Here is an 18,825-nt window from a genome sequence, read left to right as displayed (position 1 = left end):
GTGGATTGCTGGGTCTTTGTTGCTTCCTCGGCTGTGAGGGACAAGCTATCTTGCTAATTCCAATCTTCTTCTCATTCTACTAAAAGGCAGTGAGTACAAAACGGAAACAAAGTAAAATCGGCTATGATATGCTTTGCTTTGTACTTACTGTGTGTGATTGCTGGTCTATTTAAATTGGCTATTTTTTAAATCAGACTGGGTTGTTCATATTTTCTTAAGTAGGAGCCTGTATTAATTTTTATGCAAGTTATTATTCTGTATTTTCTCTTTTTCTATATAAAGCTTTCTTTTTCAAAACTTGTGGAAGTTCTTTTTCTAGTAAGGCAGAGAAATTGAAACCTCTGTATCAGGTATCTGTCTCCCTCACGGGAAGGCAGGAACGGGGAAAGGCAAAGCCAAGCTGTTGGTATTTTGCATCTCAATTGTCCTGAGGGAAAAGAACGCTTATCTCTTGGGAAGCAGAGAAACAGGTTATCTGGAGGTCCCCCCAGGGGAGGGTTGGGGACACCAGAGAGAGGAAAGGGGGGTCAGGCCCTATCAATTCCTGACCTGGTGGCAGCCTATCAGATCTAAGCTGGAGATTAAGCTTAGAGGACTTCATGCTAGTACCTTATATTTGAACGCTAAGGTTCAAATCGAGGAATATTACTATGACAGTGGGATTTTGGTTTAGCGCTGTGAATGCACCCAACCAGTGTCACCCAGCCAATGTTCTAGTCTAGCTGTATAGCACCTAGGGAGATCTGCTTGTTTAAACACTGGAGACACATCTTCATTCAGTCTTGCCCCTTCAATGTATGTTGTCAGTTCAGCAAAGGCAAATCTCTGTGACATCTTCATGGTGTTTCTTTGCTTAGTTTTCTTCTCCCCAACTTTGTTATAGAGAGACATCAAACATTTTGCATAGTACTTTGCCTCCTGGGCTTCTAAGTCCCCTGCACTTAGTTTTGCACGCAAGAGCTGATCTTGCAGCTGAAGTACACACTTGCAGGCTACCGAAGCCGAGGGCAGAAGCTTCATGATGGTCTTCTGATGGTATATTCATTTGACAAACGAAGCACACTTCTTTTTCTGGAGGTCCTTTGTGTTGGTCACTTAAACCTGAGTTCTTCAGTTCGTCAAGGTGATCCACAGTTTATTTTTTAACTTAGCCCTTGTGATTTGGTCCTGTTTAACTTGATGTAGCAGGTTTTGTGCCAATGTTCATTGTTCTTGTTCAATGTCACTTCAATACCACCATCATCTAATCTACATATGTCTATGGATAGGGGAAGTGCATTCAGTTTACGAAAATAGCTGGTATTTTCTGCTAGCATTTGATAGCCATATCCAACATGCTCTCGTAAGTCTGTGCTGACTTAATCAACGCTGCACTTGTGTCTTCCTGACAATGCACACACTTGCTAGAGGAACGGGACGTACCTGTTGATGGACCTGCCTCTCCAACAAGCTTGTATCTTTCTGAAACGTTTTGAAGCACTAGTAATAGCCAGTAATAATCTAATATCTTTTGCTACTGTGTACAGTTAATATTAGCCAATCACCAAACAGCTTTCACACTACCAATGTAGCATCTGAAAGAAAAAAGAGAAATGTGATTAAATTCTGTCAAGACTATGTTGACGATCAAAATTAGTACAAAATGTGTCCTTACACCAATCGTAAAGTTACACTGAGGCAACACCAAGAAGCCATCCCTTGTATTTCCTACAGTAGACCAATGTTATTTGATGACTATGACAATGTTGTTTAAAATGGTTGCCACAGTCAGTATGGCATGAGTTGGCGGTGGTCCCATATCTGAAAATCTTTATTAGGTCATGGCCTAAGACTGTGACAATCTTTTATCATAAAACCCACACTTCCTTTCCCCCCACCTCACAAATCTGATTGGCTGCAAGTTGGGTGTTTTAATATAAGGCCTAGATCTGCCCACTTCACTCATGGCACAATTGGGCCATTAGATTGCAAGCTTTCCTGGGAAGGGATACTGTCACATTGGATTTGCCAATTCTGCACCATGTGCCTTTAGGGTATTGTATAAATGAAACAGTAATGATAAGTTACTGGGCCTGGTAACATGGTGGTGGCAGGCACCAGACCTGGGCGCACCAAGTCAAAGCAGCACCAGACTCAGCCAGAACAATGGATGCAAAACCTGTGGCCATATCTCCACTGCTACGACCACAGGCCGTGAGTTATATGGGCCTTTGGTGCCCACGCTCCATCAATATTCATGAAGGTGGGCCCGGCTCTACCAACGTTTGGGCCCCAGACCCCATGCTTTGGGGGACCCTGTGCCATGGGTCAGCAACGTGGGGCACTTTCACATCAGCGGCAGCCCCCCCACCTCTCCACAAGCCAGGGCAGCTCTGCACGATGCCTTTGTCCTCCCTTCCCCACCCTCCAGCGCTGACCCAGCCAATGGGAGCAGCAGGGAGCGGCGCCACAGCTGCCTTGCTCCACCTCCACAGCAGGGAGCCGCAGGCAGCAGCTCTCAGCCCAGGGCAGAGAGAGCCCCAGGAGTCTGTCACTGTCAGACAGAGACACAAAGACACAGCTGGGGGGTTGGGGGGACAGACAGATGTAGCCAGGGGCAAGGGAAAGGAGCAGCAATGGGCACCCTAGGGCTGGCATAAAATACACAGTACAGAGGGGTTTCCTGGGAGGGCTATAGCAACACCCCTTCCCCTGCAGAGTAGACCCAGGCTGGATCCATCACTCCCCCACCCCGCCTCACACAACCCTCTGCCCCCCTGAAAGATCCCCACTGCCCCCTGTGCCCCCGTCACCCCTCCCCAGAGAATCCCCACTTTGTGCCTCCAGAGACAGCTCCCCTCCCCCTACATCCCCTGCTCTCTACAATCTCCCCCTTTGCCATCCCCCTCCCCCCAGCCCATTGGTTGGGAGGCTCCCAGCTTATTGGTCACCTCAGCCAATGGGAGCTGCACCTGAGGCAGGGCACCTGCTTGCAGATGCAGACCTGCCTGGCTGTGCATCCACAGCACGGGGAGGGAGAGCCACAAGTGAGCAAGCCCTGGTCATCATCATCACAGGCCTAGCAATTCTCTGGGTATTTAGAATCATAGGATATCAGGGTTGGAAGGGACCTCAGGAGGTCATCTAGTCCAACCCCCTGCTCAAAGGAGGACCAACCCCCAGCTAAATTATCCCAGCCAGGACTTTGTCAAGCCTGACCTTAAAAACCTCTAAGGAAGGAGATTCCACCACCTCCCTAGGGAACCCGTTCCAGTGCTTCACCACCCTCCTAGTAAAAAAGTTTTTCCTAATATCCAACCTAAACCTCCCCCACTGCAACTTGAGACCATTACTCCTTGTTCTGTCATCTGCTACCACTGAGAACAGTCTAGATCCATTCTCTTTGGAACCCACTTTCAGGTAGTTGAAAGCAGCTATCAAATCCCCCCTCATTCTTCTCTTCTGCAGACTAAACAAGCCCAGTTCCCTCAGCCTTTCCTCATAAGTCAAGTGCTCCAGCCCCCGAATCATTTTTTTGCCCTCTGCTGGACTCTTTCCAATTTTTCCACATCCTTCTTGTCGTGTGAGGCCCAAAACTGGTCACAGTACTCCAGATGAGGCCTCATCAATGTTGAATAGAGAGGAATGATCACATCCCTCGATCTGCTGGCAATGCCCCTACTTATACAGCCCAAAATGCCGTTAGCCTTCTTGGCAACAAGTGCACACTGTTGACTAATATCCAGCTTTTCGTCCACCGTAACCCCAGGTCCTTTTCTGCAGAACTGCTGCCTAGCCATTTGGTCCCGAGTCTGTAGCAGTGCATAGGATTTAATTCCACTGAGGCAAGTAATTCAGTCTACTCTTCCATTCCAGACAGTTTGTGGCTTTTCCTGTAAGAAAACTTACAAATTCTTTGCAAAGACGTCCATTTATAGTTTTTCACTTGAAGTATATTTTCTGGTTGTTCATAAGGTCATTTATTTTGTTAACGCGGCTTCAAAGGCAATTTTAAAAGTCACTTGAATTGTACCTGTTTTTTTCCATTGGTCCAAAACACATGGAAGATGTACAGATTTTTATTTCTGTGGGCCAAACCACCCTGTGTAGAAGTGTAAATGTTGGAATTAGAAAAGCTCTGCAAGGCTAAGGGTCCCTTCAGGAAATTGTCCTCAAGTCATTAATTCTTCTGGCCATTCCATTCTATTGTTCCCTCCTATAGTGATAGTGATCAGTGTTTCCACCCACAGGGGAGAGACAGAAGACTGAGTCAACCCTGCAGTGACTCTGCCTGTACCCTTGTTCTCTGTCTGCTCCCTCTACCAGCCCCTTTGGTCTCCCTAGAATTGCCCCTCCCATTGCTCCCTCTGCATCTTCTTTCTCTGGAGCTTCTCATGAAGTAAAGGCTGTCATGACAGGTTTTTATCTCTGTAATGGATTTCATTTTGATGTATTTATTAAGTGTTAATGAATGCACTATGGTAGTTCCCTTCAGCCCTCTGTATAAATGAATCCTCTTCTTTCCATATGTTTTGCTCATAGGGTTTTCTGCAGCCCTAGGGCAGCCAGCAATAACCTGTGTGCCTTAGCAATGGGGTGAGGGAAGGGGACCATGGGTTCCCTATTTATGTGATTTGCAAGTGTTATCATTACTCAGGGTACCAAATGTGTTTAAATGATTTAAGTGCCTTGTAAAATCCCAAAGCTCATTTTCATTTCTCATATAATAATCTCATATACACACATTTTTCATTATTATATTAATTGAATTTATTACTGTTGTTGTTTTATTACCTAGGGGGTTTTTTCAGTGTGGAAAATTGTGTGCTATTTTATGGGTTGAATGATTGAATGACATAATACCCTCCCCCACAATGTCCATCACTAAGTCGGCTAATTTTGTTAAGTGTCCGTCATGCAACATGGTGGTGCCCTGTGCTTCAGGGGGACACGGGGTCCAGGGCGGCCTGGGAGGTTAGCTGGGGGGCCTGGTGCTGGCAGCAGCAAGTGACCCAATCCCAACCTACTCTGCTTCCCCCCGCTGGTTCCCGGCATTGCTCAGGGGTAGGGGATTGGGGTATGGGGTGGAGTGGGAGTCAGGTGGAAAGAGGCGGGGTGTAGTGGGGTGTGCTTGGGCCGGGCTGCTCACTGTTGCCAGCACCAGGCCCCCCGCTAACTCCCCAGGCCACCCTGGATCCTCCATCCCCCTGAAACACAGGCCCCCTGAAGTGCAGGGTCCAGGGCGGTTGCCCCGATCCATCCTATGGATGGACAGCTCCACTTGGGCACCACCAAAAATTATACAAACCTGCTACCCATGGCTACAACGATGATCAAACCCCAAGATCCATGGGTCCTACGCATGCCTATCACATGTGGTGTGCCTCATCCAGGGCACTAAATGCCCCAGCAACACCACTGTGGTGAAACCAGACAATCACTATGCTCTCAAACAAACTCACACAGGAAAATGATAGACAAAAACACCCTTTCACCTGTGGGTGAGCACTTCACAGAAAGCGATCACTCTGTGTATGACTTCTCAGGCTGAACCCTCAAAGGTGACCTGCACAACCTTCAGAAGAAAAGTGTGGGAGCTTAAATTAATAACTGCTGGACACTAAAAATCATGGACTAAATAGAGAAACTGGATTTATGGCTTGTTACAACACTAGCACCACCTCCCCTCAACATTTCATTTTTCACTCTCCTTTTCCCCCTATGACTGGAGGAATGTGAACAGGCCACTTCACCTTGACTGGTCCCTTGCAATGCATTAGCTTCTTATGCAAAACTGCCTGTCCCACCTTGTATTTACCTGTGACACTCTGAGGACCTTTTCCAGACCTGAAGAAGAGCTCTGTGTGACTTGAAAGCTTGTCTGTCTCACCAGCTGAAGTTGGTCCAATAAAAGATACCACCTTCCCCACCTTGACTCTCTAATATCCTGGAACCAACATGGCTCCAACTGCTGGGTCACTTTTCCTGACCCCTCCCCAAGTGACACTTGTTCTGCAACAACCCTAGTGTGGTGTCACTTAAACAGATGTAGAAAGGCCAGATGCACTATTCAGTTTTAATACTTTCCCGGTAGCTCTATTACCTGGGAGGGGAGAGCATTTTTAATTCACTAACAGTGTGAACACAGTGATTCTTGTATAACCAGATCCTGTCACTTTGATTCTTCCCAGGAGACTGGCAAAATCCACACTGCTTCTCATCCCCCTCTTTGGGGTTCACTACGTGGTATTCGCCCTCTTCCCGGAACATATTGGCGTTGAAGCAAGACTGTATTTCGAACTGGTTCTTGGCTCCTATCAGGTATGAGAGTGAGGGAGCAGCTGGCACAGAGAGATGCAATAATAGAAGCCACAGCTGTGAACATGGGCCCAGACTCTCTCTCCCTGTGCCACCCACGTGCAGCCCCTTGCACCCTGTGCACTGCCCACACATCAAAACAGGACAGGGAGGGGGCTGCTGCAGGCTGACAGAGGCAGGAAATAGGCTCTTATTTCTTTATTTAAAAGAAGAGAACTACAAAATAAGGGGGGGTGGGAATACAGTCGAAGGAGACGTCTGACTGTCCATAAATGCAAATGGAGCATCACCCTTTCGTTGCATGTCAAACTAACAGCCAGAGTGTGATTGTAACCAGCTCAGTACTACCCTGATTCCCTCCCCCGATGCAATTACCCAGAACCCCAGGCATAGTCCCTGTTTTACCAAGGAACACAATGTATCATTGCTGTGAGGGCTGCAAACTGGCCATGTGGCTCCTGTGAATAGCTGGGCCCAAACAGCAGCAACCGCCTTCTTTAGCTAAACAGCCACACAGTATTTGTAACAGCATCAATAAAACGGCCACATTTTGTGACCCACAATGCTAGGAGACTAAGAGGTGAAATTTGCATCCCACTTTGTCAACTTCTTTGTCCGAAGCATCGGGACCCTCTCTCTGCATGGAGGACTGTAGACGTGCTCTTCATTGCTCTATGGCACTAATTCGCGGGAGACCACTCTTTCACACACCAGTGACCTCTTATTTCCTTGTATTTTCCCATCACCACGTATATACAGCTTTATACAGTTCGCTATCAGGCAGGTAGCCCCTTGGGGAACAGCTTGCTCTTACAGCTAGCTGGGAGCAACAGGCCCTGACTCTTCACTTTCCTGTTCCTCCCCTCCTACTTCCTTCCTGCTTTATAGGCCTTCCCCCATCAGGCTCACAGGTGTCTCTCCTTTAGGGATTTAATCAGCCACCACCTGTCAGCTCCAATCTCTTCCCCTTACTGGGAGCTGAGCTAGCAGGCTCTGAGCTAACAGGGGCTGCATCAGTGCCTTTTGGCCAGCACCCTGTTACAAGGATACCTAGGTAAATAAGATGCAGGAGACTTTCCCACTTCAGCTGATACCTGTGTTGCACATGAGAAGTGGCTCAGATGGAAGTTGAGAGTCGACATACCTTTGACGATCTGGGACAAGGTCAATGGGACCCCAGCACCCTGCACCATCATTGGTCCCCATTTCACTTCTGGTGACCACAGAAGGCCTTGATATAGATTTCCAAAGCCCTCTGTGGATCAGGATCCAGCTAGATCAGAAACCAGCTCTGCATCCAGGACTCTGAGACCTCTGCATTCCTTTGGGCCAACACAGCTAACCAAGTTTAGAGCATCACATCCAAGAGCTGGAGACATGGCACTATCAGTCCATGGGGTTTACTTGTTGAATGAGCTACCCTAGAAGATTAGACTAAATCAAAGTTTAGTTGGGAAGATGCTGCAAGAAACCCCTGCAGGCTCATACTTAACTGCCATGGCTGAAACCAGGAGGAGGAGATCTACTGTACCCGTCCAGCCCTTAGATGCTACGTGATGGGCGCCACAGGAAAACAACGAACACCAGGCCAGGCCAGATGTAATCACTGAGCTTCTCTCTGGCCTTGTCTAGCTGTGGCTCCTAATGCCTGTCTTTTCTGAAGTGCCGCCTAATTCTGGCCTCCTCACCTTCTGGTGCCCTGATTCAGACTTGCGCTAATCTTCTGAGCCTTGGACATTTGACTCTTTAACTTCTCTTCTAGCAACTTTAGAAACTCCACAAATGCTCCTGGGTTCCACGTAGTAGAGGGAGCCTTTTCCAGTGAACCTCCCCAAGCTGGCATCAAGCACTGGGAGGGTGTCATTATAATTCAGGGAGACCAAAGCAAAGAGAAAGATCCATCTCTGTTAAGCAATATGCATGCACCTATACTGTGGCCCATGGCCCAGAGACCACCAGACAAAGGCCACAGCCAGCCTTCTGTTCTGGGATAAAATGGGAAGACCTGCCTCCCAGCGCAGCCCCCTTGAACTCCTCAGGGATGCTCTCCCCCAGAGACTCCTGTCTGCAGGCCCTAGAGCCCCCCTTATCCACTCCGGCGATGGCCGTATTCTGAGCAGATCCCTCCAGGCAAACAAACAGCAGGAGGCAAAGTCCCAGGGCAGATCTGGTGGGCCCATCATCAGAAACGCACCTCCAATCTCAAATAATGGACTTAGCTCATAGGGTCTCGGAAAGGCTCCCAGAGGCAGATCCTGGGCTCATTTGCCCTCTGGTTTCAGAGCTGGGCATGTGGGGCCAGAGACAACTCTCCTGGGAGGAGTCTAGTCCTGGGGCTTTCCAGGAGGGTGGAGAAATGCAGCAACATGTTTGTTTTGTGAAACTTCTTCTCTGCTGTTGTATTTCAGGGGTTCCTGGTGGCTCTGCTGTACTGCTTCCTGAATGGGGAGGTGAGTGACTTCCCTTCAACACACACGTGTGCACACACACATACACAAACACATGCACATGTGCACACAAATTCACTTGTGAACACATGCACACAGATACATGCAGTGCACACACATATACATATACACACAAGGATACACACATACACGCACTGCATTGTCTCAGGGTTCCTTTTAGCAGAGCAGGAGTCTTTTCTAATTAACCTTCCCAATGTGGTGTCTAGCACAGTGATTGTGTCTTAACCACGTCCCTCCTAGGCTCCAGCCCAACCAGCTGTTGCCATCTGTAGCTGTTAAAGGGGGCTCCCTGAGTGCTGGGGGAGGGGGTTTCTGACACTGGGAGGCTAAATCAGCTGAGCTGATGATGAAAAACGCCACCTTTCATTGGCCTGTAGATATGAGACTCTGCAGCCCTGTGGACCCTTCCCTCTCAAAGCCCTTTGCCAAACCTGAATGAGTCCTCGGGCAGGGCCAGCTTTAGGAAGTGCGGGGCCCAATTCGAACATTTTCAGCAGGGCCCCGGCAGGGATAACTAAAAAAAAACAAACTTGAAAAAAAGCCTTTCATTTCTTAGCAACCGGTTCCCTATAAAAAGTTCTGATTTAAGGGATCTGCCACAGTATGTATTTTTTGTACCAAGAGGATTACCATACATCCGTGTTTTTAAAAATTCCTCCCAGTTGGCGATTTGAGAATCAAAAAGCTGGACATGTCTGGGAAAATACTGATGTATATTAACCCTATCTAAAGTTCTTTTTTAAAAAGATGGGCCTGAACTAGAAATGAGCTCCGCTTCATGTGTGGGTCCCCACCACTCCCTGGGGGTGTGCTTGGGTGACCAGAGGTCCTGATTTTAAAAGGACAGTCCCAATTTTGGGGTCTTTTTCTTATGTAGGATCCTATTACCTCACCCCCTGTTCCAATTTTTCACACTTGTCTGGTCATCCTAGGGTGTGCACATGTGTGGGTCCCAGCTGCTCCCTGCCCCCCTCATTGAAGCAGGTGTGCAGGGTTATTGCCTTGGGAACTGCAGGGCACCAGTGGACATGGGGCTGGCTGGAGGCAGGGCAGGGGCTGACTGGAGGTAGGGTCAGGCTGCAGGCAGGGCAAGGGGTGTGGGGCTGGCTGGAGACAGGAGGAGTGCGGGCAGGACAGGGGGTGCAGGGCTGGTGCAGGCAGGGCACGGGGTGTGGGGCTGGCTGCAGGCAGGGGCTGGTGCAGGCAGGGCAGGGGGTGCAGCAGGGGCTGGCTGTGGGCAGGTGGTGCGGGGACAGGGGGTACAGCCCACCCTGTAGGGTAAGTGCCACCTCCTCCTCCCTCCCTCACCAGGGTAGCAGCAGCAGCCTGGGGCTCGGGGGCTATTTAAAGGGCCTGTAGCTCCCCTGCTTCCACCATCCCAGTCCTTTGAATAGCCGCAGGAGCCCTGGGGAAGCGGCAGGGCTCTGGGGGCTATTTAAAGGACCAGGGCAGCAGAGGCAGCTGAGCTCCCCACTATGCCAGGGCTCTGAGAGTTATTTAAAGGGCCCCGGGCTCCCCTGCTTCTACCGCCCCGGCCCTTTAAATAGCCGCGGGGGCCCTGGGGAAGCGGCAGGGCTCCAGCGGCTATTTAAAGGGCCAAGGCAGTAGAAGCAAGGGGAGTCCTGGACTTTTTAAATAACCCCCAGAGCCCCGCAGCCCTACCCCAGGGCTCCAGCAGTGGGGCTCTGATGGCAATTTAAAGGGCCTGAGGCTCCAATCCCTGCTGGGAGCTCCAGGCCCTTTAAATTGCCCCTGGAGAAGCTGGGCCACCCTGGTACAGTGCACCGGTGCGGCTTGGGTGCGGGGCCCTCTTAGGGGCGGGGCCCGATTCGGGGGAATTGGTTGAATTGGCCTAAAGCTGGTCCTGTCCTCGGGGGAGGGGTCTGGGTACTGGCCTCCATTTCCTATGGGTTGAAGTGGAGCTCAAAGTGTGGAAGGCCCAGCCTTTCCCAGCGCTATTCCAAGGTGATTCTCTGCTGGGGTGTTCCAGGTGCAGGCGGAGATGCAGAGGAACTGGGGCAAATGGCAGTCGTCCATGGAGAGCAATGTCTTCAACCTGGTGACCCAAGACTTTACAGCCTGAGAAGGGAAGTGGCTGGTGATAAACAGCTTTCCAAAGCCTGACTGCTACTCTGTGCCCCACAGCAGCAGCCCCAGCGGGGAGTAGGGCAGCGCCTTGCATTCCACTTTGCCACCCAGTTTGTTTCAGCTTCCTTGGCCAAACATACAGAGATGGGGACTGAGGGAAAAGACCTTGTAGATCCACTTGAGCCCCTCCCCAGAGATTGCTTCAGGGTTGTACTCTGCATTCTATTCTCCAGGGCTTTGTCCACTTTGTGTTCAATGTCCCAAGAAACAGACCTTCCTCCCCTTCCGTCAGAGAAATGCCCCACAAGCAAAGTTTCCAAAGAGTCAGGGTGTATTCTCCATTCATTGCCTTCCTCCTAGTTATAAGCCACGCACTGCTCTAACTCACTCTTTTCCCTTCCTGCCATGGGCCCCCACCCTGCTCTCAGCTGTTGTGACTCATGTAGCCCCACATATCCAATCCACCAGTCTCCTTAGCAGCTGTAAATACTTAGGGTTTTTCTCCATCTTTCTGGTCCTGAGCTGCACGGGATGCTGCGTCACCTGGCACAGCCTGCCCAGGGCCAGATGTCGGCATCGCCTGATGTGGGCTGCCAGGGCCATATAGAGAAAGGCAATTGTATTCCTGCACCATGATGTGCTACCTGCCCCGAAGGCCTCTCTTTTGCTGCCGTAGTGTGTGTGTTCTTTACACTCACTCCCAAGGAATTTCAGTCTGGTTACCTGGCAGGTTTTTCTCAGGTGGCTTTGCATGTTTTCAAGCTGAATCTTATTTTCTGTGATTCTTGTTCCTCTCCGTGGTTCTCACAGCTCCTCCTGGCTTAGTGCCATCTGCAGAATTCATCAGCATGTGGTTTTCTCCCTCTGGCCAGCCCAGTAATGAAGATGTTGGATGAGGCCAGCCCTTGCACAACACACATCCCCAGCTCTGCGCCTTGCTGTTTACCCCTGGCCAACACTTCGTCTGATACCTCACCCTTTGGCTTTGGTTCTTCTAGCCCTGTCCCCACCCACAGGACAGGATTCCCACACCTGGCAGTTGGAATCAGAGTGGACAGGGTTCGCTCCTCTGCAAGGAGCCAGCATTAGGGTGAGGTCCTGCTTCAGTCTCAATTTTAGGCTTTTAATGATGTCTTGGCTTCATGCAGGCCCTGTGCATGGGGTGAATTTTGCCCTGTAGCAGGAATTGGTGAGACACGGAACTGGGCTCTCCCCAGAGCTGAGCACCACAGGCTGGGTGCATAATGGGTGCTGAATGCCTCTGAAAATCTGGCCATGTGTCAAGCCATCATCATCACCAGTCTTCCCACACCATCAGGGTGTATGTAGCCTTTATTTTTATTTAAAGGTAATTTTAGTGCTGTTCTGTTACACCATCGAGGGCTCAGCTCTGGCGGCTACAGTTCAGCAGAGCTCTCTCTGCCTGTTTTAGCTCTAGACCTCATAGAAACACATGAAGCCATAAGCAAGTAACAGACAATCACAAGAAGGTTTATTATCTTGTATCCATTTTACTAATGTTACCAACACAGTTATGAGTATCACAGCATAAACAATGCCGAGATCTATCCAGGCACCAGTTCTTACTGCAGCCAGACTCACATCCTTCTAGACAGCATTAGGGTCTAGTGGGTCTCTCATGGATTGACCGTCAGTACAGGGATGCTTTCTGCTGGAGTTTGCCCATAGGAAGCTCAATTTTCCCATTCTGGGCACCCCCTTTTTATAATGTGATTCTGCCTGTACTTATATTCCATGTATGTACATGGAAGTGTCACCCCTCTTTTTCATTATTGGTCCTCTAGAAACAGAAGAGATCTGGATTTCTAGAGGATCATAGAATCTCAGGGTTGGAAGGGACCTCAGGAGGTCATCTAGTCCAAGCCCCTGCTCAAAGGAGGACCAATTCCCAACTAAATCATTCCAGCCAGGGCTTTGTCAAGCCTGCCCTTAAAAACTTCTAAGGAAAGAGATTCCACCACCTCCCTAGGTAACCCATTCCAGTGCTTCACCACCCTCCTAGTGAAAAACTTTTTCCTAATATTCAAAAAAGGTCAGGTAGGTTCTCTTTATTTTCATTGGTATTGACACACAACCTGTATCCCAAGGTTCAGATGCATGTGGGAGACAGATGTGCCTCTACCACATTTTTATGTTTTAAAATTAATCTTCCAGCTAATTTTTCGCAATGTTACCCTTAGTGCCGCTTTTCCTGTCATCTCAGTGCATCGGGTTATTCTTCAGTCACTTACTCTGTCAGCATTTCTTAGCTCCAGGCCTAAAATAGCTAGGCTAAAATCTTGCAGGCCTCAGCCTACAAGTCTTGCATTTCAGCCTTTCTTACTTAGCTATCTAATCCCTGATTCCCTCTAACTACTGTTCAAGTTTATACTTTTATCATCCTATAGCTTAACTCAATTCACTGTACAATGCTTATATATAACATGACATGGTAATTAATCATAACATCACCCAATAACTGGATAATAAACTAAAATCATTGGTTACAAGGGTCATCAGGCAGGCGTTAAACTGTGCCATTCGTTCCTATTTTCAGCTCGTTTTATATGCTGATGTAATAAAGCTGCTTTAGACATTACTGTGTTACGGCGTGTGCCTCTAGCATCAGCCACTCTTGTCTCTTGCTCTAGAGGTGCCAAAGAAATGCCTTTTTAGGTAACCAACTGGGCATTCTGAGAAAATGTCTCAGATACGTCCTGCGTCAAGGGCTGCACTGAAATCCAGAGCCCTTCACCCACCAACGCTGTGACTGTCTCCCACCCTGGCTTGCTAATATCCTGGGACCAACACGGCTACAACATTGCAAAGTCCCTGTCACCTTTGTCCGGCAAGACTTGTCTTTGTGAGACCACGCCGCTGGCTTCCCTAATCCCTGAGCTGTTTATGATTTCTTCTCTCCTGGGTTTAATTTTATGGCCCACTCAGAAGAGTGCCCACAGCCCAGGCATTCAGCACCTCAGTGCTAGAGGGAGCCAAAAGCAACAGCAAAGTCTGGCCTTTGAGCAGCACAGTGAAGTGGCCACTGATTTTCAGTGCCTCGTTTTTCCTGTTGCTGCCCAGCCTGAGATGAAATCAATGCTTACCAATGTACAGCTTCCCAAGGACACCCAGCCTGCTGGAGAGTTGCATCCTCCCGCCCCCGCTCCCCTCACGTTTGTATAAGGGAGGGTAACAGCCCTGTCCTGCCTTGCTAGGGTATGGGAGAGGGGCAAGAAAGTATCTAGCACAGACATAGTATCACAACCAGCTCCTGTGGCCCCTTATAAGGGCGTAGTCTTCCCCTTTAAAGGCCTGAGGCTAGGCCAGCACTGATCAATCAGCAGATCTCAAAGTGTTTAGCTGAGGATGTCAGTTTCATTATCCCAACTTTATTGCCAGGGAAACTGAGGCACAGAGAGGGAAAGTGATTTGCTCTTGGTCACCCAGCAGGCCCATGGCAGAGCCAGGAACAGGACCCAAGTGTCCTGACTCCCAGTGCTGTACGCTAGGCCACACTACCTCCCTAGACAGATTAGCACACTCTTGTGCCCAGATCAATTGCTCTAGTGATCCAGCCACTCAGCAGGCCAGTGGCAGAGCTGGGATTAGGACCCAGGTCTCTGTACTCCAACCCAGTGCTTGGCCCACTAGGCCGTACTGCCACACTCTGTAGCCATAGCCGTAGCTATAGCCATAGCCATAGCCCAGGTGACTAAAAGCTCTTCTCCTTTTGTAATTATTTGTGCACATGGGAGTGATTTCAGTGCAAAAGATGTACATCTGTGCTGTGTTAGGCCGGGGAATTTAGGGGGCAGGGTGTCGGGAACGTCGGCTTCCCCGCAGCAGAGTTATCTCGGCCTCACTGCACAGACCTCTGCAGGTGTCAGCATACCTTCCCCGACAATGGAACCACGTCACAAGGATGCAAAGGGGCCTGGCAGCAACTGTTCTCGTGCTCTGCAACACTGAGAGCACGGCCTTCTGCAGCCTGAGCTAACCCATGGCAGCACCTGTCCAAGGATGGGGTGCACTCCCTGTCTCTTGCCATCTTTAAGTCAAGATGAGGTGTCGTTCTTAGAGATACTGGGCAGCTCACAGGGAAAGTAATGGCTGATGAGGAAGCTATCGGGGAAGGGTCTCTGGTCTGTGCTCTCTACGTGCCTTAACGTGTCTGTTACTAAAGGACTAAGCGCCATTCCTAGGAGTTGTGGACAGTCCTAGCCCCCGTGGCCTGGGCACAGAGGAGGGACACAACACACACAGGCAAGTGGGTAGTGAATCGCTTGTGGGAGCCCTGAACAGGACGTGTGCACTGGAGCAAGGGGGATAATTTTCAGACACAAGCAGTGGGATGGGCTAGTCACTCAGGTACAGACCTAGGGAGCGTACAGGGGGCGGCAACGCTGCTACTTTTCACGCACTAGCGGCAGTGGAGCTAGCGTGGGTACATGCGCCCCTCCCGCTCCAGTGCGGACAGATCCTGACTCCGCATTGCTTGGCCTGCTGTGTGCTTCTATTCCCAGTGGTGCCCTGGCGCTTGCAGAGACAGAGGGTTGGGGCCCCACGGCCCTGCAGGTTATTCCAGGTGGCCCAGCCTCTTCTTGATGCACACTGGGCCCAATCCACAGATGAATGTGAAGAAGCCTGGGCCATGGTGCTGCCTCAGTGAATCTCCTGACGAGCTCTTTGCCCTGACCAGTCCGGCCCTGACTCCCTGAGTTCTCACCTGCGCCAGGCTGTTTCCGGGCTGTTCTCCCTGCGGGGGGCAGCTCCAGAGGGGGGGCGGGGGTGTTCAAGGCCCTGGGACAGACAAGGTTCAGGCATTAGATGACTTGGTGGTACAAGGAGGAGCCGCCTCCTGGTGCTGCCTCATTGGCAAGTGCATGCTGTGGTCTCCTGGCTACACAAGACCCTTCGACTGCTTGGGTTGTGTCCTTAGTGCGGGGAGCAGTGCAGGGCTTTGCTGGGAGCCTGCGGGTGGCACCGTGAGCCTGTAGCAGCCTGGCTGGCGCTGACACTGGATACAGCTGCATGGGCTGCGGAATGAGCAGCAGTCCCCAGGGCAGCGGGCACTGGAGACGGGCTCAGCTGAAGTGGAGGGCCCTGTCCAACCCCCCAGGAGCACTGACTGCTACCCTCTTCTTGCTGTCCAGAGCAGTCGATGAGGGTTTCTTCTGGGGACTTGAGAGCACCTGCAGACGAAGGTGGGGGGCTGTGCTGCTCTCAGCAGCGCCTGGCACCCAGTCCCACCCAGCACTGAGGGAAAGCTTGGGGAGCCAGGGTTTCCCCACTTGTCACCCCAGAGACCAGGCTGCTAGCGGGTTAATCAGCAGACTGGGATAGGGGAGAAGCCAAAGGTCCTGCTTACAGGCTGGCTTTTATTTGAGCCAGAAAAGTCCAATGCTTCCCTCCCTCCCCCTTGTTTGCTCCCATCCCCAGTCACCTGTGCCACAAGCCCATTTCAGCACCCAGCTGCCCTGTGGAGCTCGCAGCTGGGACACGTGGAGCCAGCAAGTCTGTTCTGTGCAGGGCCGGCTTTACTGTTTTCACCTCCCCAAGCAGTGTACCAGATTGCCACTGCGGATGGCGGGGGCAGTCCGTGTGCTGTTAGGGCAGCATGTGCGTTTCTGCTGCAGCAGCAATTCGGCGGCAGCTTCTGTCTTCAGTTGGAAGATAGAAGCTGCGCCATCATGGACAGCTGAACATAGAAGCTGCCGCCGAATTGCTGCCGCTGTGGAAACGCATGTGCCGCCCTAACGGCACACGGACTGCCTCTGCTGTCCATTGCGGCAATTCAGCGTGCTGCTTGGGGGCAAAAACACACGGACTGCCACCCCTTGCAGATTGGCGCCCCAAGCACCTGCTTGGGATGCCGGTGCCTGGAGCCGGCCCTGGTTCTGTGTGCCCAGACGTCCCACTCTGGAGCCTGCACAGGGCATTCACTGGGCCTGGTGCTGTGCATGCCCAGGTGCTAAGAGTTTGCCATGTGACAAGCAACAACATTGCCGGGGGAGGCAGCAGAGTCATGCAAACTCCTCACTCTTTTTGGTCTTTTGCTTTCTCCCAGACTCGCCTGGTTCCCTCTCACTAGGGGCATGGCTGCCAGGCAGCCCAGCTCACTGGGAAGTCCATGACAGTCTTTGTGAGGCTGGCTGGAGCTGGAGCTGGAGCTGGAGCTGGGACAGCATGGCAAGATTTTTCATTGGCCTGAGGGCCATCTCCCTTTGACCATTTTCCCCCTCCTCATTATGGCTGAGTGTCACAAGGCTGGCTGCCTCCTGTACACCATCTCAGGGCCTGAGGTCACACTATAGACTGCCTGCCTCAGTTTCCCTCCAAGGAGCTTCTTAAATAATCTTCACACAGCCTTTTTTGCAGCTGTTCTCAAGGCCTCTTCTTGGGGTCTGGGTTTATTGACAGAAACTGAACTCAAAATAAACCTGCAATTTCCCAAGCACAATACAAGAAGTTACCCTCTGGTCAAGGCAGACCAGAGGGAGTTACTATTTTTCCTGCCTGGAGTGAGTCTCATAGCCCCCTTACAGGTTTCTCTGCTGGTTCTGCCTCTGCTCTGGCTCCTCGCAATCCCCTCCTCCACTGTAGTCCACTGTTGCTGTTTGTAGGGGAAGCACCCGCTCCCTTTCAGATGTGCCTCCTCAGCAATCAGCCCAGGCTGGCCCCAGGCTCGGGGAAGGGCAAGCCAACTTATTACACTGAGGCACCTGGGAAAGCCCCTATCAGGTGCCTGTAGCCTGGGCCTGCTGCATTTTCCCATTGGCCCCTCTCATTGTGGCTGGTTGGGCAGGGTGCTCACAGCAGCTAGACAGGATCCCAGTCAAGTCCTGGAGCCAGCCCTCACCCCCACAGGCAGTCAGCTCCGCACGCAGCTAGAGAGACACCTGGAGGCCAGGTAGCGCTGGGAGCACAGGTGCCTCACCTGTGCTGCTGGAAGACCTGGGTGACCTGTGCAGGGGTCTCAAACTCAAATGACCACATGAGGTCTAGTGCATTGGCCTGAGGGCCGCATCACTGACACCCCCCCGTTCACTGCCCCCGGCCCTGCCTCCACTCCACCCCTTCCATGAGGTGCCACCCCTGCCCCTGCCCCACCCCTTCCCTGGCCCTTTCCACCCCCTTCCCCAAAGTCCCCACCCCGATGCTGCCCCTTCCCTGTCACCAGGGGGTGCAGGAGGTGTGCAGGGTACGGCAGGGGGCTCAGGGCAGGGAGTTGGTGTGTGGGGTGCAAGAAGAGTGAGGAGTGCGGCAGGGAGTTGGGGTGCAGGAGAGATGTGGAGTGTGGCAGGGAGTGCAGGGTGCAGCGGGGACAGGGCCGGCTCTGGCATTTTCGCCACTCCAAGCAAACAAACACCTGTGGGCCAGCTGGAGCAGCGGAGGGGGCAGGGGGGGACAAACAAACTGCGGGCCGGGCCGGCCGGAGCAGCAAAGTCGGGGGGGAAGGGAAACGAACAAACCTGCAGGGCGGATGGAGCACGGATGCAGGGGGACTCCCGGCCCTGCAGATGTGCCCTGGGCAGTGGGGGAGGAGAGAGAAGGGGGGCAGCCAGGGGTTCTTTCAGTGGGGTGCTCTCCATGCCGCCTGCCAGGAGGGGTCCGCGCTGCTCGGGGCAGCGGGCAGGGAAGGACGCGGGCTGCCCTGCCGTGCTTGCTACAGACCTGGCACCGCTCCCAGCAGGGCACTCCTCTCTGCACTGCTCCCCTTACAGGACGGCTGGAGCAGCGAACCAAAAGGAAAAAAGAAAAAAAACCTGCGTGGGCGGCCGAAGCAGCGAATGCCGCCCCTTGGAATCTGCCGCCCCAAGCACGAGCTTGCTCGGCTGGTGCCTGGAGCCGGCCCTGGCAGAGAGCTGAGGTGCGGGAGGAGTGTGGGGTGCAGTAGGGGGCACAGGGCAGGGAGTTGGGGTGCAGGAGGGGTGCGGGTGCAGCAGGGAGCTTAGGGCAGGGAGTTGGGGTG

The 18,825-nt window shown here is 51.8% G+C and overlaps 1 protein-coding gene across 1 annotated transcript in view; it reads left to right on the top strand.

Annotated features, from left to right (window-relative positions):
- LOC116817884 (vasoactive intestinal polypeptide receptor 1-like) overlaps window positions 1–13,452 on the top strand; it is a 53,014-nt gene extending 39,562 nt beyond the window's left edge. The window contains exons 10-12 of the mRNA XM_075059797.1: window positions 6,171–6,300; window positions 8,706–8,747; window positions 10,756–13,452. Of these exons, the coding sequence (XP_074915898.1) occupies window positions 6,171–6,300; window positions 8,706–8,747; window positions 10,756–10,848 (265 nt within the window). The 3' untranslated portion in view covers window positions 10,849–13,452. The remainder of the gene's footprint in view (window positions 1–6,170; window positions 6,301–8,705; window positions 8,748–10,755) is intronic.
- Window positions 13,453–18,825: the final 5,373 nt, after the last annotated feature.

Source organism: Chelonoidis abingdonii, chromosome 21, assembly GCF_003597395.2.
Source record: "Chelonoidis abingdonii isolate Lonesome George chromosome 21, CheloAbing_2.0, whole genome shotgun sequence".
Lineage (NCBI taxonomy): Eukaryota > Metazoa > Chordata > Testudines > Testudinidae > Chelonoidis > Chelonoidis abingdonii.
Note: the sequence above shows the minus strand (reverse complement) of the source record. Positions and strands in the feature narration are given on the sequence as shown.